At 37.4% G+C, this 18892-nt stretch overlaps 1 protein-coding gene across 2 annotated transcripts in view; it reads left to right on the forward strand.

Moving 5' to 3' along the window:
* The window catches only part of RBBP6 (RB binding protein 6, ubiquitin ligase), a 31267-nt gene extending 13466 nt beyond the window's left edge, over positions 1 to 17801 (forward strand). Inside the window, exons 5-18 of one of the 2 annotated variants that reach the window (XM_055339654.1) lie at positions 1204 to 1292; positions 1410 to 1506; positions 1876 to 2015; positions 4671 to 4843; positions 6452 to 6555; positions 6669 to 7006; positions 8200 to 8296; positions 8452 to 8530; positions 8631 to 8685; positions 10185 to 10253; positions 12088 to 12450; positions 12740 to 12841; positions 13691 to 15454; positions 15813 to 17801. In XM_055339654.1, the coding sequence (XP_055195629.1) occupies positions 1204 to 1292; positions 1410 to 1506; positions 1876 to 2015; positions 4671 to 4843; positions 6452 to 6555; positions 6669 to 7006; positions 8200 to 8296; positions 8452 to 8530; positions 8631 to 8685; positions 10185 to 10253; positions 12088 to 12450; positions 12740 to 12841; positions 13691 to 15454; positions 15813 to 17382 (5040 nt within the window). In that variant the 3' untranslated portion in view covers positions 17383 to 17801. The remainder of the gene's footprint in view (positions 1 to 1203; positions 1293 to 1409; positions 1507 to 1875; positions 2016 to 4670; positions 4844 to 6451; positions 6556 to 6668; positions 7007 to 8199; positions 8297 to 8451; positions 8531 to 8630; positions 8686 to 10184; positions 10254 to 12087; positions 12451 to 12739; positions 12842 to 13690; positions 15455 to 15812) is intronic. The other variant, XM_055339655.1, reaches the window with a different exon arrangement.
* The last annotated feature ends 1091 nt before the right edge of the window (positions 17802 to 18892 follow it).

The raw sequence follows: 18892 nt of genomic DNA on the forward strand, positions 1-18892 counted from the left end.
CCAAGATTAATGAGTTAGATGGATTTTCCATTAGTGCTGTCCCTGTCTTATCCTTGGCTTTGTTATAGGTTGTATCCTTTTCCCCTAGAATGTATCCCCCCAAAATGTCCTAGTAACAAATACAGCTTTCTAAGCTCTTGTTCCGGGAATACTAAACATTAAAATTGATTCTAAAACAGAAAGTGGGCTGAAACCATCCTCTTACAATTTTCTAATGCAACGTGGTCTAGCATAGAGTTAACATCTTAAGCAGTTTATAGTTCACGGTTTTAATTCTTATGTGCTGTAAGGACCATATTTGAGTTTTGGTCTGTTCCTACCATTGTTTCTTTGTGGGAAGCAGTTGGGGAATTTTGGAGGTTTGGGGGATTTTTTTTTTTAACTATTTGTAAATTAATGTTTGGGTTCAAACAAATTAGTTGTTCAACATCTGTAATCCAGTTTTCTGTAAATGTTGCTGTTGTTCTAAGCTCTGTTAATGTTAAGCATTCATTGTATTTAAAATTACAATAAAATGTTAAAACTGGTTGCTTGTTTTGTGGATGAATGTAAAGATAAAACCCAGTGAATGGCTGATGTGAGTGCTAGATGCTTGAAGATTCAAGTTATTAGGAATCACTCCCTTAGACCCTGCTTATATCTAGACCATTTTGTATATAATACCTTAAAGATGAAATTTGTAAAACTTTGGAGACTTGGATTTAAAATTATGAGTGCTCAGTTCGGGTGCTTTGCACTTAACTTTGAAACTGATGCTACTACTAAAAGAGCCTTTCTGGCATAATATCAGCTGTGTAATATGTTCAGTTATTCTACCCAGCCCCTACCTCCAAGTTGTAAGCATTAAGTCTTTATGTTGTGACACTTGAATTATTTTTAAGGTTTAAAATATCAAGTGTTTCCTGAATCTGTTTTTTAACCCATTAGAGAAGTCCTACGCAAATCTTAATTTAAGGTACAAACAGGGTCTAAGGTTTGAGTGCCCCCAGAAAGACCTTCCTCAGCCCTGCAGACACCCAAACATCATGTAATGACCTAAGGAGCTCCCAGTGCCTCTTCTAGGTTAAACATGTAAATAGCTTTCGGTTTTAGGTTTTATGCAAGATTAGATACTGCTCTTTACAGGATGAGTGGTGTTGTCTTTGGCTGTGTGGTCTTAAATGTGTTTCTAATGTGTGTGTCAAATAATTACCTGTTAAACAGACTGCCAATCTGGCTGAAGCCAATGCTTCTGAAGAAGATAAAATTAAAGCAATGATGTCGCAATCTGGCCATGAATACGACCCAATCAAGTAAGTCCATACATGCTTCATACTAATAGGTACTTTGGGGTGGATTCCCCCCCCCCCCCAGTCAAAAGCATTATTTTTTCAAGTTTTCGTGTACATGTAATTTTTTTTCCCTTTCAGTTACATGAAGAAACCTCTAGGTCCACCACCTCCGTCTTATACCTGTTTTCGTTGTGGTAAACCTGGCCATTATATTAAGAATTGCCCAACAAATGGGGTAAGTCCAAAGTAGAAACTGTGGTACACCTTATTTTTCTTAACAGTTTCTTAGTTATCATATATTTCTTGGTGAACACTGCCTTCTCTGTTACAATGGCAAATATGCACAGGCTCTGAAGCCAGATTGCCCAGGCTCTGTCACTTAATGGCTAGGTGAGTTTGGGTAAACTACTTGAGATTTTTCAGACCTGTCACCACTTCTTTGTGAGATGTAGATGCTCATAGCAGTATTTCCCCCAACGGAGGATTAAATGAGATCATATGTATAAAGCACTGCAAATAAGAGAAGCAATTAATAAGCATTGCATGTTAGCTAATACTAAAGGTAACTGCTTGCTTTCTCCTTTCTCCTTTTCCCTCCGAATAGGATAAAAACTTTGAATCTGGTCCTAGGATTAAAAAGAGCACTGGTATTCCCAGAAGTTTTATGATGGAAGTGAAAGATCCTAACATGAAAGGTGCAATGCTTACCAACACTGGAAAATACGCAATACCAACTATAGATGCGTAAGTATGCGAGTTAGGTATGACCTGTGAGGCCGCCTTCCGGCCAGGCGCCAGTACTTTGTATAATCTCGGGCTCGTAATGTGGCTACTTGGATTTCTTGTGAGCATTGTATAGTAAGACCGTTATTGTTAGTCTCCGTGTGTTGCATTTCTGTGTGAAGAATGTGAGGCTGCAGTCTGCTCCATTAAATGCAAATTTAAAATGAATTTTGGGGTTTTTGTTATCACTGAGTGCCACTTCCCTTGTAGTCTTCTGGTTTTTTTCTTTTTCTGTCATACCCTGCTTTCTTCCTCATTCACATACATACTCCCACATAACCTTATATGCTATTTACATTTTTTAAGTGAAGAAGACAAATATCTTAATCCTTTTGAGAAATAAAAGGCTTAAGCATAAACATTCTACAAGATGTCAAGGCAAATATAAGTGCCAAGAATAAATGAAAAACTGAGTTCTCTTGAACAAGTTTGGATATACTGTGTGAGTGTTAAGATTCTGAAATATGGTTTATCTTACAAGCCATTAGTTTAAAAGACTTACAGTGCCGTATGCTACTGCTTCATGCTTATTTTGAAAGGGTTTTCAGATTTTACTTTGAGTCAGATTTACGATAGATGTGAAAACCTCATGATATAGTTCAATTAGATGACTTCTCATTTTATTTGCCCTTATTGATACATCTAATTACCTTTTCAGTTGCCCTGGGCAACTGTGAACTCATATAATATGGAGCACAGTATTAATTGTGCTATTAGACTATGTTCTCTAACCAGTCCTCCAGTGGTTTATGAAGTGTGTCCTCAGTACATAACCTTGAGAAACATCAATTTAGAGAGTAGCTGGCCATGTTCTTAGTGACCCAGAGAAAATATGCAGAACAGTTATCCTCAGCTTCATACTGTCATGTTGAAATGCAGTGTAGTGAGCAGGTAAGGGTGATGGAGTAAGATAGCTCTGATACAGAATGATATGGAATAGATGGTGTGGTTTTGAGTATGCCCTTTAGCGAGTAGCTAATTATTTTAGTTCATGGGTAGGAATGAATATTCTTCTGAATTCCCAACCCTGTTCACTTTCTCGGTTTCACCCGCATCTATTTTTTCTCCGTCACCATCCTGTGTTTTGTGGTTCATCTTAGAGCAGTCTGTTGTTATGCTGTTTCTAATTCAGACGTTTCATACATGCTTCCAAACAACTTAGGTTGAATTGGATGGTTTTTACAGACACAATTTAAGAGCAGACCGCTTCATCTTAATATAATATATACAAGTAAAAGTATTTAAATAGAAATTTGTGTTGGAAAAATTAACACCACCTTTGTGAACCCTAACTAATAATTAACTCATTGCTTTTGAATGCTGAAATACAAAAGCCCATTTGTGCCAAACACACAGCAAATACTGGGGAAAATGGGAGCCCAAATATTTTAAATGAAACTTTCACCCTCTCCACTAACACCACTGATAAGCAACTCAGACTCTTCTTCTGTTTCTTTTTCTATCCTCTCTTCTCCTCTTTTTTTTTTTTTTTTTCTTTTCTCTCTTGGGCAGTGGGAGACTCCTCTTTCACAAATTGGGAACAATGGGGCATAAGCAAATTGATACTTATTTCTGGAATCGTGGTGATGTCTATGGAGCAACTGCAACACAAATAACACACCTAAGGTACCCTACTCTGTACAGCTGAGATTCTTTCATTTCCAGCATTGAGATTGACACACTCTGTTCCTAAATGAGGTAGCAAGAATTTATCTAGGAATTCCTGTGTTTTATAAACCTGCCTGATTATGAAGAAGAAGATGGGGGTGTTCAAGCAGTGGTGACAAGTCTGAGAATAGTGTGTTGTTTTTTCCTTTTAATATATTTAATATACTACATTTCTGCAAAATGCTCTTCTGCTAAAAAATGGACCCCAAATGATGGAAGTGTTACTTTATAGTTTTGTAACACATTAACTTTGATCACTTAAGTCCTTAATATTTCTTTTTTTTTTTAGTAATATTTCTTAGTTGGTTGTAAATAGATTAGTCTTTTAAAATAGTGATTATAAGTAGGCCACTGGTTTTGCAGTCTACTTCTAGCAACTGCTGTGGTTGGTGGCATTCTATTTCCCTTGAGCTATCCCCCTTGATTGTGTAATGTCAACACCAATTTCTCTTTCCCATGGTATGGCATTCACTCTTTAATACCTTCACACGTTCTGGAGACTGTACTGTGGAGGGGAAATTTCGTTTGTTTTTCAAGTAACATGGTAGGATAGAGAAAATTGTGGTTAGGGTGTTGTCCTGTCTTAAGTTCAAATCCTGTCTCTGCCACTTAAACATAAATTTGTGGCACTGAATGTGTCCCTTTATTCTCTGGCCCTCAGTTGTAGAGTTGTGGATTTTTAAGATCCTTTTAGCCAGTTTTATAGCATATCTTTTTTTGTTGTACTTGTTTAGGATTTTGTTCTATGTATTTTTTTGTTGTTTAGGGGGAGGATGTTCATAACTACTCCCTTATTTTGGAAGGTATTATACTTGTATAAACAAATTTAGCATCATACTGAATTGTAAGTTCCCATTATGGTATAGTAGAACATGTGTATGTGTGTATGTATCTTGGAAATACTTTGTGTTCTTAACAGTGTTGAAACAGTAAAACCTTCTTTTACAGAGAAGCGTATGCAATTGGGAAGAAAGAAAAGCCACCTTTCTTACCAGAGGAGCCATCTTCTTCTTCAGAAGAAGATGATCCTATCCCAGATGAACTGTTGTGTCTCATCTGCAAAGATATTATGACTGATGCTGTTGTCATTCCCTGCTGTGGAAACAGCTACTGCGATGAATGTAAGAAACGGTGACCCTTCAAAGGCCTAGATCTTAGAATGTTCTGTGTGTTTACTTGGAAAGGCTCTTAGCAATGCTATAGGTTTTAATAGTGAAGTACAAAATGTCGATAATTGGTCATTTCATCAGTGAGCATTTAGTAGCAACCGTCTTTGTCACTACTTTTATTTTTTAAGAGATTTTATTTATTCGTGAGAGACACAGAGAGAGGCAGAGACATAGGTAGAGGGAGAAGCAGGCTCCATGCAGGGGGCCTGACATGGGACTCGATCCTGGGTCTCCAGGATTAGGCCCAGGGCTGAAGGCGGTGCTAGACTGCTGAGCCACCTGGGCTGCCCCCCCCCCTTTTTTTAAACAAGTGTCGTTGTCCTGCTAAGTATTAAAATGGACCACTTGTACCTTCAGTGTAGGTGTACACAAAGATGTAGGTTTTATAAAATGAAGGATTTTTGTTTCCTATACATTTTAAATGGTATGCAAATTTTTGAAAGCCTTTTGGGCCTTAGATAATCTTGAGGTATTTTTAAATGGTACTTAAATCCCTTTCCTAAATTGTGAAAAATAGCTTATTCTAAAATTCCTAAGTGTGATTGAGAACTGCTCTCTGTAAACCTACTACCCAACATTTGTCATGTGGTGGCTTGTGACTTTTTTTCTGATCATTTATATGAGCACTTGGTTTTTTTCTGCCACACTCTAAATTTGCCCCTTCTTAACCCAGATGAAAATGGCATCATCTGAATATTTCACTGCTCAGTCCTGCTCTGGCCTTTTTTCATTTCTAAACATAGCTTTGGAATATAAATCTTTATTTTGGGAGCCTCTTCAGTGAAGACCAAAGTTAAGAAGTCCCTTAAGATTTGTGTCAAAGTACGTCTCAGATTTAGCAAATCACTTACTCCCAGCTGTTTTATTTTGCAGCATAGTCGGTGAATCTGTCATTTAGTGTTTGTCCTATGTCCTGTTTGGTAGGCATCATTGACCTGCTTGCCTAAATAACGCTGCTGGTTTTTACCCTGTATTTTTCTCGTGAGACTTTTTTTTTTTTTTTTTTTTAAGATTTTATTTGACACCGGGGGGCGGGGGGGGCGGGCGGCCGGGCAGAAACACAGGCAGAGGGAGAAGCAGGCTCCATGCAGTGAGCCCAACGTGGGACTTGATCCCGGGTCTCTAGGATCAGGCCCTGGGCCGAAGGCAGGTGCTAAACCACTGAACCACTCAGGCTGCCCTCGTGAGGCTTTTTTAAAAGCCTGTTAACCACATAAAGTTTTATCTTTCTAGACTATATCTGATTTTTATTTTTTCCCTTATAATACTCCCCTGAACTAGAAAAAGAATAATATTTAGAAAAGAATGCTTTTTCTCTCAACTTAAATGTTTGTTGCAATTATATTTATGACCTCTGCTTTTAAGGTAGAGAGATGTTAGAACAGGAGTACTATCAGGCGAGAACTTTTACTTCCGAGTTTCTTAATCTTAGAAATGATTAGTGATGTATGCTTGGAAACAGTCATGTAACTGAACCAGATGTAAGTGGTCTTTGTAATTCATTCCCTGTACACCGAGTTTGTGCTCTGCTTTTATTAATATTTAAAATATTTTACATAGGTATAAGAACAGCACTCTTGGAATCTGATGATCATACATGTCCTACATGCCACCAAAATGATGTCTCTCCTGATGCTTTAATTGCCAATAAATTCTTACGACAGGTAGCTATCTTTGTATCCCTGAAAATTTTTTTTATAAATTTTTGATTATTTAAACTGTACTTGAGTAAATACAACCTTATATTTTCCTGCATTTTTCTGTTTGATATCTGTAGGCTGTTAATAACTTCAAAAATGAAACTGGTTATACAAAAAGACTACGAAAACAATTACCCCCACCACCACCCCCAATACCACCCCCAAGACCACTCATTCAGCGGAACCTACAACCTTTGATGAGATCTCCAATATCAAGACAACAGGATCCTTTGATGATTCCAGTGACCTCTTCATCAACTCACTCAGCTCCTTCTATGTCTTCATTAACTTCTAATCCGTCTTCCTTGGCTCCTCCTGTGCCTGGAAATTCGTCTTCTACTCCAGCTCCTGTACCTGATATAACTGCGACAGTCTCCATATCAGTCCACTCAGAAAAATCAGATGGACCTTTCCGGTAAGTCTGTGTATCTCATTTTTCAGAAATAAGTGAGATCGGTAATACAGTTTTTTATTGATGTATGTTGCTTTAGCAGTTGTAATGTCCTGCAGTACGAATTCTTGTGAACCACTGGGGTGAGTAAGGTGGGGGACTCAATAAAGTAACCTTCCTCTAAAGATTTCCCTGTTAGAGATGACTTGTTCTTATTGGAGGAACAAGCAAATGGAGATTTCACTTGGCAAATGATTAAGCATCCCAAGGTCAACAACTATACAAGTTGCCAACAACCTTTGTTAAATGTCGAATCATAAAGAGAATTCACTTGTGGCCATAATGATGGTATTAGAAAAGAGTTGATTTGAGCAGAACTAAACACAATTTGGATCCGTAGAGTAGAGGCAATAAAACATTGGTGGCAGTAAAGAAGTCAAACTAATTATTTTGGGAAAAAAATTATTTTGGAGCCTAATTATATAGAAGACCAATGAAAACTCATTTAAATCCTACCACTTCAGACACTAAAAGGACCTTGGACCACGTAGTCCGGTGATTCATAAATTCTTTTTTATTATTATTCATGAGAGATTGAGAGAGGCAGAGGGAGAAACAGGCTCCTCGCAGGGAGCCCGATATGGGACTGGATCCTGGGATCATGCCGAAGGCAGACGCTCAACCACTGAGCCACCCAGGCATCCCTGGTCCATAAATTCTTAAAGAATCAACCACCTTTTTAAAAAATAGGTGTCAGAAGTCTGTGCAGATTTTTTGAAACAAAATCTTGAGGACTGGGACCTTCACATGTATATGGAAGACCTCTGATTAATTTTCTGTGATTAAAGTGGGAATAAGTCTCAGGGTTTCTTGGCTTTTCTATCTCTTTGATTCAGTGGTAGAGCTGGAAGTAGAATTTACTCTTAATTCTGTCTTCCTTAGGTCCCACACTGACTTTTTTTTTTTTTTTTTTTTTAAGTTTTATTCTTACAGCTCAACTGGTTTCTGTCATGACTATCACAGATGGGACTTCTTAAGGAGACTTCCTTTTTACTTAGCACTTTGCACTTTCCTCAAAAGTTTTCATCAACTTTGATTTAACTCACCTTAATGCGGGTGGTAGGCAAACAGACTTAGTGATAATATGTAATATTTTTACTCTTAATTCTCTATTTCTGATGACTTTTTAATGTCTTGCAAACTACATTGTTTTATAGGGACTCTGATAGTAAAATACTGCCAGCTGCAGCCCTTGCACCAGAGCACTCAAAAGGGGCCTCTTCAATTGCAATCACTGCTCTTATGGAGGAGAAGGTAAGTTTAGTTGGCTCTTAAATTTGGAGATTTGTCATATAGTTCTTCTGGTTTTTCTCTGATTTTTTTTTTAACTCTTCTGTTTCTTTTTTATTTCTTTTCTTTCTTTTTTTTTTTTTTAACTTTGTCTTTTTACTCGTGTTTTTATCCTACAGGGTTACCAGGTACCTGTACTTGGAACCCCATCTTTGCTTGGACAGTCACTATTGCATGGACAGTTGATCCCCACAACTGGTGAGTAAAATCATTTTGATTTGAACATTTTCTCCTTTCAGAAATAATTTTAACTTTACTTAACATGTGGTTTCATATTTACATTGTTTTTGTTTCCAAGGTCCAGTAAGAATAAATACTGCTCGTCCAGGTGGTGGTCGACCAGGTTGGGAACAGTAAGTATATGTTTAAAATAATCTCCAGATGATTGCTTTTGAACTAGATAATGGAAATTAGAATCTAGTGTGTTTCTTGATATTTTTTATTATAAACTCCTCTTTTGTAAATGCCCTGTTAACATAGTTTTTGTTTAGTGTCACAAATCCAAGATTATGTGAAGAACTATTTCCTAAAAGAATGAGTAAATCTGGGCGGCCTGGGTGGCGCCGCCTTCAGCCCAGGGCCTGATGCTGGAGACTTGGGATCAAGTCCCATGTCAGGCTCCCTGCATGGAGCCTGCTTCTCCCTTTGCCTGTGTCTCTGCACCTCTCTCTCTCTCTCTCTCTCTCTCTCTCTCTCTCTCTCTCTGTGTGTGTGTGTGTGTGTGTGTGTGTGTCTCATGAAAAATAAATAATCTTTAAAGAGTAATTCTTTTCTTAAAATGGTAAAATGTAAATTCTTATCTGTTCTTTTCACTTTCATGTCTTACCAAATGGTGTTCTTGATAGGAATGAATAGATAAGTTATCTCTTCAGTTATCTATTCATTTAGTGAATAGATAAGTAATTGAAAATATTTTTTTATTTACATACTGAATCACTTATGGTGTAAATAAATTAAACTTTTTCCTAGCCTTAATATGGATTTTCAAACTTTGATTTGAGTAAACAGATATTGAGGCTACCAAAAACAGAATTTCTCATTTTGAAAATAGTCTGAAAAAGAAAATAGTCTGTTAGTGATATTTTATTACATATTAAAATCTGGGGGAAAAAAAAAAGAAGAAAAAAGGAAAAAAAATCTGTAGGGTATGATTTTCTGTCCTGTGAAATACAAAGAATTTTGATCTTTGTAAGATGGCCTATGGCATTAAAAATTCATATATTTGTTTATGGTCTATGTATAGTCCTTTTTGTTTCTATACTCTATATAAGCCAGTTTTTATATTTATATAAGCTGGCTTATACTCTTAAACTTTGATCTTTTTGTTTGAGAGATAAGTCAAATTTTTTATTTTAAAAAATATGCCATGTTGAGAGACTTAGCAGATGGTGTCAGTAGAAGGAATACAGGATTTGGAGACAGGTAGTCCCACGTTAGAATCTTAGCCCCTGCACTTAACAGCTACATAATCTTGGGCATACAGTTTTACTCCTCAGCTCCATTGCCTCATCTGTAGAATTAGAATGGTGCTAGTTCCTCACCTCACCTGCACAGTGCCCAGCAGATAAAAGGGCTCTGTTTCTCTTCTGTACCATAAATTTGCAGTTACTTGTAGAATGCTAAATGGAATGCAGTATTGCAGAAGTTTTGTACATTGAGGTTTAATGTCAAAATAATCAGAAAAAAATAGTTTAAATGTAATACTTGCCCGTATCTTCTCTATCTGGAACAATTTCAGAATAGCGGTCAGGGAGAGGAAAACATTTCTAGAATAGTTAAAATATATGTCTTAAAGTCTGTGCACTAAGATTGTGTGTTATACTCAGGCCCACTTTATCTTTCTTTCCAACAGTTCCAATAAGCTTGGATATCTGGTTTCTCCACCACAGCAAATTAGAAGAGGGGAAAGGAGCTGCTACAGGTAGGTTTGTTAAAAATCTTGGAAAACTGTAATCTGATACAACACAAAGAAATTAAAGCACTCCAGTGGCTGGGAAGGGCGGTCATTTGGTTTATGCTTATCTTAATTACTTAAGTCCTCAGGAGTTGCCCCTGAGGCCTAGAGAAAAACAGATTACATTTAATCTTTTAAATGATGGTTTGGGGCTACATCTTTAATACTCCTTCCCAGTGACTACTTTGCCCCAGCACACAGGAGAATATTAGCTTACATTTACTCTTTTGAGGATAGAAGGAAGTCCTTAAGGCCCAGACAATATTTAAGTGCCAGTTTAAGATGAAAGTTAACTAGTTCACCTCCCAAACATGAAGAAGAATTGCATTTATTTCTCTTCTGGACTCCATTGTCTGAATCTTCTCCCACCTTCTCTTTTCCAAAAGAAGAGACCAAGAGATTGTTCGGGGCTCTTGCCCTGGACAGGCAAAAGCAATGTTAGTCTGTGAAGTAAGCCCTAGGTCTTATTATGTAGGTCACACTCACCACCAGGGTAAAGGGCCTCCAAATTAACTCTCTAGCAAGAATATTAAGGATATTTTCTAGGGCTTCATTGAGAATTGCTAAGTAGCTTTGTTAACTAGATCACATGCTAATAGAAGACAATATTTACTAATTTAGGCTGTGAAAAGAGGGTTAAAATCTAAATCCCTCCTATTCTGTGGCATTTATCTATAAATTAAAGAACGTTTAAGTTTAACAGAAATAAGCCCTTTTTTTTTTTTTTAAAGAAGCCACTATTTCTTTGATGAGGGACCAATCAGAAACTGGTCAGTACGGTTATTTTCACCCAACTCTTTGAAAGAAAACACTGATATTTAGTTAATTACAAATGTTAATAGTAGTACTTATTTTCTTGAGGATGAAAGGAAGAACATAGGGAATATAATCAATGGTATTCTGATAGTGTGATATGGTTGACAGATAGTTAACATTGTGAGCCTCACATCAGGTGTAGACTTAATTGCTGTGTTGCACACCTGAAAATAATGTAACCTTGTGTGTCAGCTATACTTCAATTTTTTTAAAAAAACGTAACAAATAAGTACTTTAATTGCAAAAACAAAACCAAAAAAAAGTACTTTAAATACAAAAACAAAAACCCGTTCAGGACACCTGGGTGTCTCAGTGGTTGAGTGCTGCCTTCGGCTCAGGGCATAATCCTGGAGTCCTGGATCAAGTCCCACATCGAGCTTCCCTGTAGAGAGCCTGCTTCTCTGTCTGCCTGTGTCTCTGCTTCTCTGTGTCTCTCATGAATAAATAAATACAATCTTTAAAAACCAAAAGCAATGAAACCAGAAATATTTTAATGACAGAGAAATGTTTTTCTGTCAGAAAAATAAAATGATGTAAAATATAAAATGTCAAAAATACCTAGTACTTAGGTACTGGTACCTAAGAAAGATCATTTATTTATACACTTCCTACCTCAAAAGATTACAGGAAGTGGTTTTTCTTCATTGAAGATTTTGGTCTGGAAGGCATTTGGGGGAGGCCTCTCTGTCAGAGAGGCATTAACATTGTCAGTTCTTTTAAAGCACAGATTAGGAAGTCACACAAGAGAATTTATAAATATAGCATCTCCATAGAGAGAAGGCCCTGTAAACTTGTATCATCTAGGTTCTCAAGTGGCCTTTATAATTATATTTACATATAAATAAGTGTTCCTCTGCTTATTTGAACAGTTGGTTATATTCCATCTTTTGTAAGTTTAAAGATAATTATGAATAGAAAAGACAAGCTTACTTGTCTTGGGTGATTTTAGTTTGAAGGAATAATATCTCGGAATTTATTTCTCCAGAAGTATAAACCGTGGACGACACCACAGCGAAAGATCACAGAGAACTCAAGGCCCATCACTACCAGCAACTCCAGTTTTTGTGCCTGTGCCACCCCCTCCTTTGTACCCGCCCCCACCCCATACACTTCCTCTCCCTCCAGGTGTGCCTCCTCCACAGTTCTCTCCTCAGTTTCCTCCTGGCCAGCCGCCACCTGCTGGCTATAGTGTCCCTCCTCCAGGCTTTCCTCCAGCCCCGGCCAATTTATCGACATCTTGGGTATCGTCGGGAGTGCAGACAGCTCACTCAAATACCATCCCAACAACACAAGCACCCCCGTTGTCCAGGGAAGAATTCTATAGAGAACAACGACGGCTAAAAGAAGAGTGAGTGTTTTAATTTGAAATTCTCATACACTTTCATTTTCTGATGTAACATTAAGCCAGGTATCTTTGGAAACATTTTCTAGTGTTTCCAGTTAGTACAAGAAAAATCACCTAAAAACTGAACCAAAGCCATACAAGCAACTTCCTCAGGGATTCCTAGTTTTTATAGTTTTAAAATGGAAAACTAATGGCAATTTCATTCATTTCATTCATGATCTAATTACATTTGTCTTGTTAGTTTTCTTAAATGGTTTTTGTTAACTTTCACTCTTTAACTTTATTTTACTAGGGAAAAGAAAAAGTCCAAGCTAGATGAGTTTACAAATGATTTTGCTAAGGAATTGATGGAATACAAAAAGATTCAAAAGGAGCGTAGGCGCTCATTTTCCAGGTTAGTGTTTTGCAAGCCTTCACAACAGAATTACAAATGGGACTTTGAATATCCAGGGATTAGCTATGGATATAAATAACATTGCACTTATGGAATTTTTCTGATTCGGTCTAGGTTTATAGAAATGGACATGTAGCTTATTTCCCAATATCTGTTTATTGAAATAATGTCTCAATGTAAATTCTATTGTGTAGAACTAGCAGTTACGGGGATTAAATTGCCCTTGTCCCTTGAAGTTATTTGTAGTGTGAAATAATTGGGAAATGTTTGTGGAAGGAGAGAAATAGAAGAATAGCTGAAGAACAATTCTGAGGACCCTTTTACTTGAGGCTACAGCTTCTTGCTGGAACATTAACCTGTATAATTAATGAAGTAGTGGTAGACTACAAATTGCTTTATCAATAGAAAAACTGAATTATAAAAATTCCCTGGAAGTTTGTTTAAAAGACTTATTTTTTTAAGCTTACATTTGAAATGTGGTTCCTTTCAAAGCTAGACTATTGGCCGACGTAGGACAAAGAAATTACTCCTACTTAAATAACCAGATAGGAAGTTAAATTTAATTGGCATTTTGTTTAGTGTTAACTTAATTAGCTCATATAACTCACGGTACATTAATGCGCTTCACTCTAATTGTCAAGATTTCACTTTTGTTTTGTAACAAGTGATTGCTCTGATCTTTGTGTACTTTATTCCATTCCAGTAGAGGTCACTGTGCCTCTTTAATCATCTAAGATGAAATTTGATATAAAAAATGGAACCGTGAGGAGAGCATGCTAGAATCTGAATCTGTATTTTATTTTGTATGTATTTCTCAACTATCAATTATTGTTTTGTTTTTGTTTTTAGGTCTAAATCTCCTTATAGTGGTTCATCATATTCAAGAAGTTCCTATACTTATTCTAAGTCAAGATCTGGTTCAACACGTTCACGTTCTTATTCTCGATCATTTAGCCGCTCACACTCTCGTTCCTATTCACGATCGCCTCCATACCCCAGAAGAGGCAGAGGCAAGAGCAGAAATTACCGTTCACGGTCTAGATCTCATGGATATCATCGATCTAGGTCAAGGTCACCCCCATATAGACGATATCATTCACGGTCAAGATCTCCTCAAGCATTTAGGGGACAGTCTCCCAATAAACGTAATGTGCCTCAAGGGGAAACAGAACGTGAATATTTTAATAGATACAGAGAAGTTCCGCCACCTTATGACATGAAAGCTTATTATGGGAGGAGTGTTGATTTTAGAGACCCATTTGAAAAAGAGCGTTACCGAGAATGGGAGAGAAAATATAGAGAGTGGTATGAAAAGTATTATAAAATAGGTTATGCTACTGGAGCACAGCCTAGACCATCAGCAAATAGAGAGAACTTTTCTCCAGAGAGGTTTTTGCCTCTTAATATCAGGAATTCTCCCTTCACAAGAGGCCGCAGAGAAGATTATGCTGGTGGACAAAGTCATAGAAGTCGAAACTTAGGTGGCAACTATCCAGAAAAGCTTTCAACAAGAGACAGTCACAATCAGAAGGACAACACAAAGTCGAAAGAGAAGGAGAGTGAAAATGCTCCTGGAGATGGTAAAGGAAACAAACATAAGAAACATAGGAAAAGAAGAAAGGGGGAGGAAAGCGAAGGTTTTCTAAACCCTGAGTTGTTAGAAACTTCTAGGAAATCGAGAGAACCTACAAGTGGTGAAGAAAATAAAACTGACTCATTGTTTGTTCTCCCAAGTCGAGATGATGCGACACCTGTTAGAGATGAACCAATGGATGCAGAATCTATCACTTTTAAATCAGTGTCTGAAAAAGACAAGAGGGAGAAAGACAAACCAAAAGCAAAAGGTGACAAGACCAAACGGAAAAATGATGGGTCTACAGTGTCCAAAAAAGAAAACATTGCAAAACCTGCTAAGGGACCTCAAGAAAAACTAGATGGAGAGCGTGAAAAATCTCCTCGATCTGAACCTCCACTTAAAAAAGCCAAAGAGGAGACTCCAAAGACTGACAATGCTAAGTCATCATCTTCCTCCCAAAAAGATGAAAAGATCATTGGTACCCCCAGGAAAGCTCACTCTAAGTCAGCAAAGGAACACCAGGAGACAAAACCAGTCAAAGAGGAAAAAGTGAAGAAGGATTATTCCAAAGATGTCAAATCAGAAAAATTAACAAATAAGGAAGAAAAGGCCAAGAAGCCTAGTGAGAAAAGTAAGCCACCTGACAGCAAGGGAGAAAAAAGAAAAAGAAAAACCGAAGAAAAAAGTGTAGATAAAGATTTTGAGTCCTCTTCAATGAAAATCTCTAAACTAGAAGTAACTGAAATAGTAAAACCATCACCAAAGCGCAAAATGGAACCAGATATTGAAAAGATGGATAGGACCCCTGAGAAGGACAAGATTTCATCATCCTCAACTGCCCCAGCCAAAAAAATCAAGCTCAACAGAGAAACTGGTAAAAAAATTGGAAGTACAGAAAATGTATCTAATACAAAAGAACCCTCTGAAAAATTAGAGTCGACATCTAGCAAAGTTAAACAAGAAAAAGTGAAAGGAAAAGTCAGACGAAAAGTAGCTGGAGCTGAGGGATCCAGCTCAACGCTTGTGGATTACACCAGGTATCTGATTATGGGTAGTTGGATGTAGATGTTTGTTTTGGGGGAGAATATCCTTTAATTTTATCCATGCTTGTACTTTAAGTGTCTGTTAATTAAGAAGGGGTTAGACTGGTTTACTGGTTAGACTGGTCTTTAATGAAAGGAGTTGAAGATTGTAAATCAGTTTGTGGGTGAGCCACATTTGTTTTTATGCAGTCCTACATTTGAATCATTTAATCTATTAGAGTAGCACCAATGGCTTTGAGAGTTAAAAGGACATTTATGTTTAAGTTAGCCTTATTATACTTAACCAATGTTCAGTAAAAGTAAATTCTTCATTAAATTCTTCATTATTTAACAATATTTTAATTGTTTTTAGTACGAGCTCAACGGGAGGCAGTCCTGTGCGGAAATCTGAAGAAAAAACAGATACAAAACGAACTGTCATTAAAACTATGGAAGAATATAATAACGACAATACAGCTCCTGCTGAAGATGTTATTATTATGATTCAGGTTCCTCAGTCCAAATGGGATAAAGATGACTTTGAATCTGAAGAAGAAGATGTTAAGACCACACAGCCTATATCGAATGTAGGAAAACCTGCCAGTGTTATTAAAAATGTTAGCACTAAACCATTAAATACAGTCAAGTATACTGAAAAAGAAAGTGAGTCATCAGAGAAAATTCAGAAACTCACCAAGGAAGTGAGCCATGAACTTATACAGCATGAGATCAAAAGTTCAAAAAATTCTGCCTCCAGTGAAAAGGGAAAGACCAAAGATCGAGATCATTCAGTTTCAGAGAAGGAAAACCCTGAAAAGAGGAAGAACAGTGCTCAGCCGGAGAAAGATAGTAACTTGGACCGTCTAAGTGAACAAGGGAATTTTAAAAGTCTGTCTCAATCTTCCAAAGAGACAAGAACTTCAGATAAGCATGATTCAGTTCGAGGTTCCTCAACTAAAGACTTTACCCCCAACAGAGACAAAAAAACTGACTACGACAACAGAGAGTACTCAAGTTCCAAACGTAGAGATGAAAGGAATGAATTAACAAGAAGGAAAGACTCTCCTCCGCGAAGTAAAGATTCTGCATCTGGACAGAAAACTAAGCCAAGAGAGGAGAGAGATTTGCCCAAAAAAGGAACAGGAGATTCCAAAAAGAGCAGTTCCAGTCCCTCAAGAGACAAAAAACCTCATGATCACAAAGCTACTTATGATACTAAACGCCCAAGTGAAGAAATAAAACCTGTAGATAAAAATCCTTGTAAAGATCGTGAGAAGCACATGTTAGAAGCAAGGAACAATAAAGAATCAAGTGGCAATAAATTACTATATGTGCTTAACCCACCAGACCCACAGATTGAAAAAGAGCAAGTTCCTGGGCAGACTGACAAGAATGCTGTCAAGCCGAAACAGCAGTTAAGTCACTCCTCTCGACTTTCCTCTGACTTAACTAGAGAAACTGATGAAGCTGCTTTTGAACCAGACTATAATGAAAGTGACAGTGAAAGCAATGTGTCTGTAAAAGAGGAGGAGACTTCAGGAAAAGTTTCTAAGGAACTGAAAGATAAAGTCGTGGAGAAAACAAAAGACAGCCTGGACACGGCAGCAAGTGTCCAGATAGGCACAGCCAGGAGCCAGAGTCAAAGCAGCCCTAGTGTTAGTCCAAGTAGAAGTCATAGCCCTTCTGGAAGCCAAACCCGAAGCCACAGCAGTAGTGCCAGCTCTGCAGAGAGTCAGGACAGCAAAAAGAAGAAGAAGAAGAAGGAAAAGAAAAAGCACAAGAAACATAAAAAACATAAGAAGCATAAGAAGCATGCAGGCACCGAAGTAGAATTGGAAAAAAGCCAAAAACACAAACACAAGAAAAAGAAGTCAAAGAAGAGCAAAGATAAAGAAAAGGAGAAGGAGAAGGATGACCAAAAAGTGAAATCTGTCCCTGTATAGAAGGACAGATTTTAAAAATTGACTTAATTACTAAGTCATCTGTATTAAATTTTGTTATAATGTAAAGAGATTCAAGCCTTGTAAATAATGATATGGAAGACCCTGTGCTGCACTTAAAATATTGCTGCTTGATTATTTGATTTTTACATCAGAGCTTTATAACACGAACTTTTGTACAGAATTGTGAGTTGTGACCATGTAACATGAGAGGTTTTGCTAGGGCCTATTATTTTTAACCACCATTAATTAGTTGGGGTGGAGTTTACTGTACTGTGAAATTTTCACATTTGAATTTTTTTAATTGCCTGGCAAAAGCTGGTATCAGTTCTAAAATATCAGCAGAATGATTTGCTGAATTCATTACAACCCCGTTATGTCACTTTTTGATTACAATAAAAGTTTTCAGTAAACTTTTCAAATGTCGATTATTTGTGTTATTTGAAGGAAGTATTTCATGTCTCTTCCCCCTTACATTTTCTTATTTGGAATATCCTTTGAGCCTGTAATATAAGCTGTACCAAATATACAAAACTATGAGGTAAACATGGTAGATCCTAGACTTTGATCAGTGGGCTGGTAGTAGGTGACCAGAAATAAGAAATCAGGATAAATGGAGACCTGGTTGGGGGAAAAAAAATCTAAAAGGGTCCTAAACATATATAGTAATTAGAAGTTTGGACTTGAATTTTAGTGGTGAGGAATTGTGATTTATGGTCCTGTATTTTTCATGAAACCCTGATAAACAAGTGTTAAATTCCTTGATAAAGTGTCAGCTAACGAGCACACACCAGTGAGTATCTGTGGCCTGTCTGGTCTGCCCGATTGACAAAAGCAAGAGCAGCAGGTCTAGGAGCACTAGGTTAGACTATGATGGGCTCTTCCTTTGTGGCTGTGGTTCAAGAAGTATCATAGGCAACAAAAAGCTTTTGACAGGTTTTAGGGAGTTAGGGTAAGAATGGTGCTTCAAAAACATGGCAGTATAAATGGGTCAAGACTACAACTGCTAGGAGGAGGAAAAGAGACCAGCTCCAGTCTGAGGGTGGTCCTAGAGTGCCCTTGGATGGTACATTAGCAGTAGCTTGCTTCTATTAAACTCCTGTGACTGTGCCTTGTCAGGATTTCCAGACTGGGCCGTGTAGACAGGATGCAAACATACTTCATTGTGTTTTTAATGCAACATTTAATATTTGAAGAAAGAAACGAGCATCACAAATATTGACAGCATCAAAGCCATTCAGGACTTAAGATTGTTGCATGTTTGTCAAAAGTAAGTTTGTTAAATGAAAGCAACTTTAAAAGGGCTCTATCAAAAAAATAAAAAATAAAAGGGCTCTATCACTAGGGAGGAAGGTGTCTGTTCCACCCACTCCCAGCCACAGCCCACCCTACCCAAATAATTACTACTACTTTTCAGGTATTCCAGCTTGGCTACCCTCTTAATTCTTACTAGTCAGGTCCCCAGATCTAGATTGTATTTTCCACATCCACTGAGGATTTTAGCACCCAGGAC

Source organism: Nyctereutes procyonoides, unplaced genomic scaffold (assembly GCF_905146905.1).
Source record: "Nyctereutes procyonoides isolate TBG_1078 unplaced genomic scaffold, NYPRO_anot_genome, whole genome shotgun sequence".
Classification (NCBI taxonomy): domain Eukaryota; kingdom Metazoa; phylum Chordata; class Mammalia; order Carnivora; family Canidae; genus Nyctereutes; species Nyctereutes procyonoides.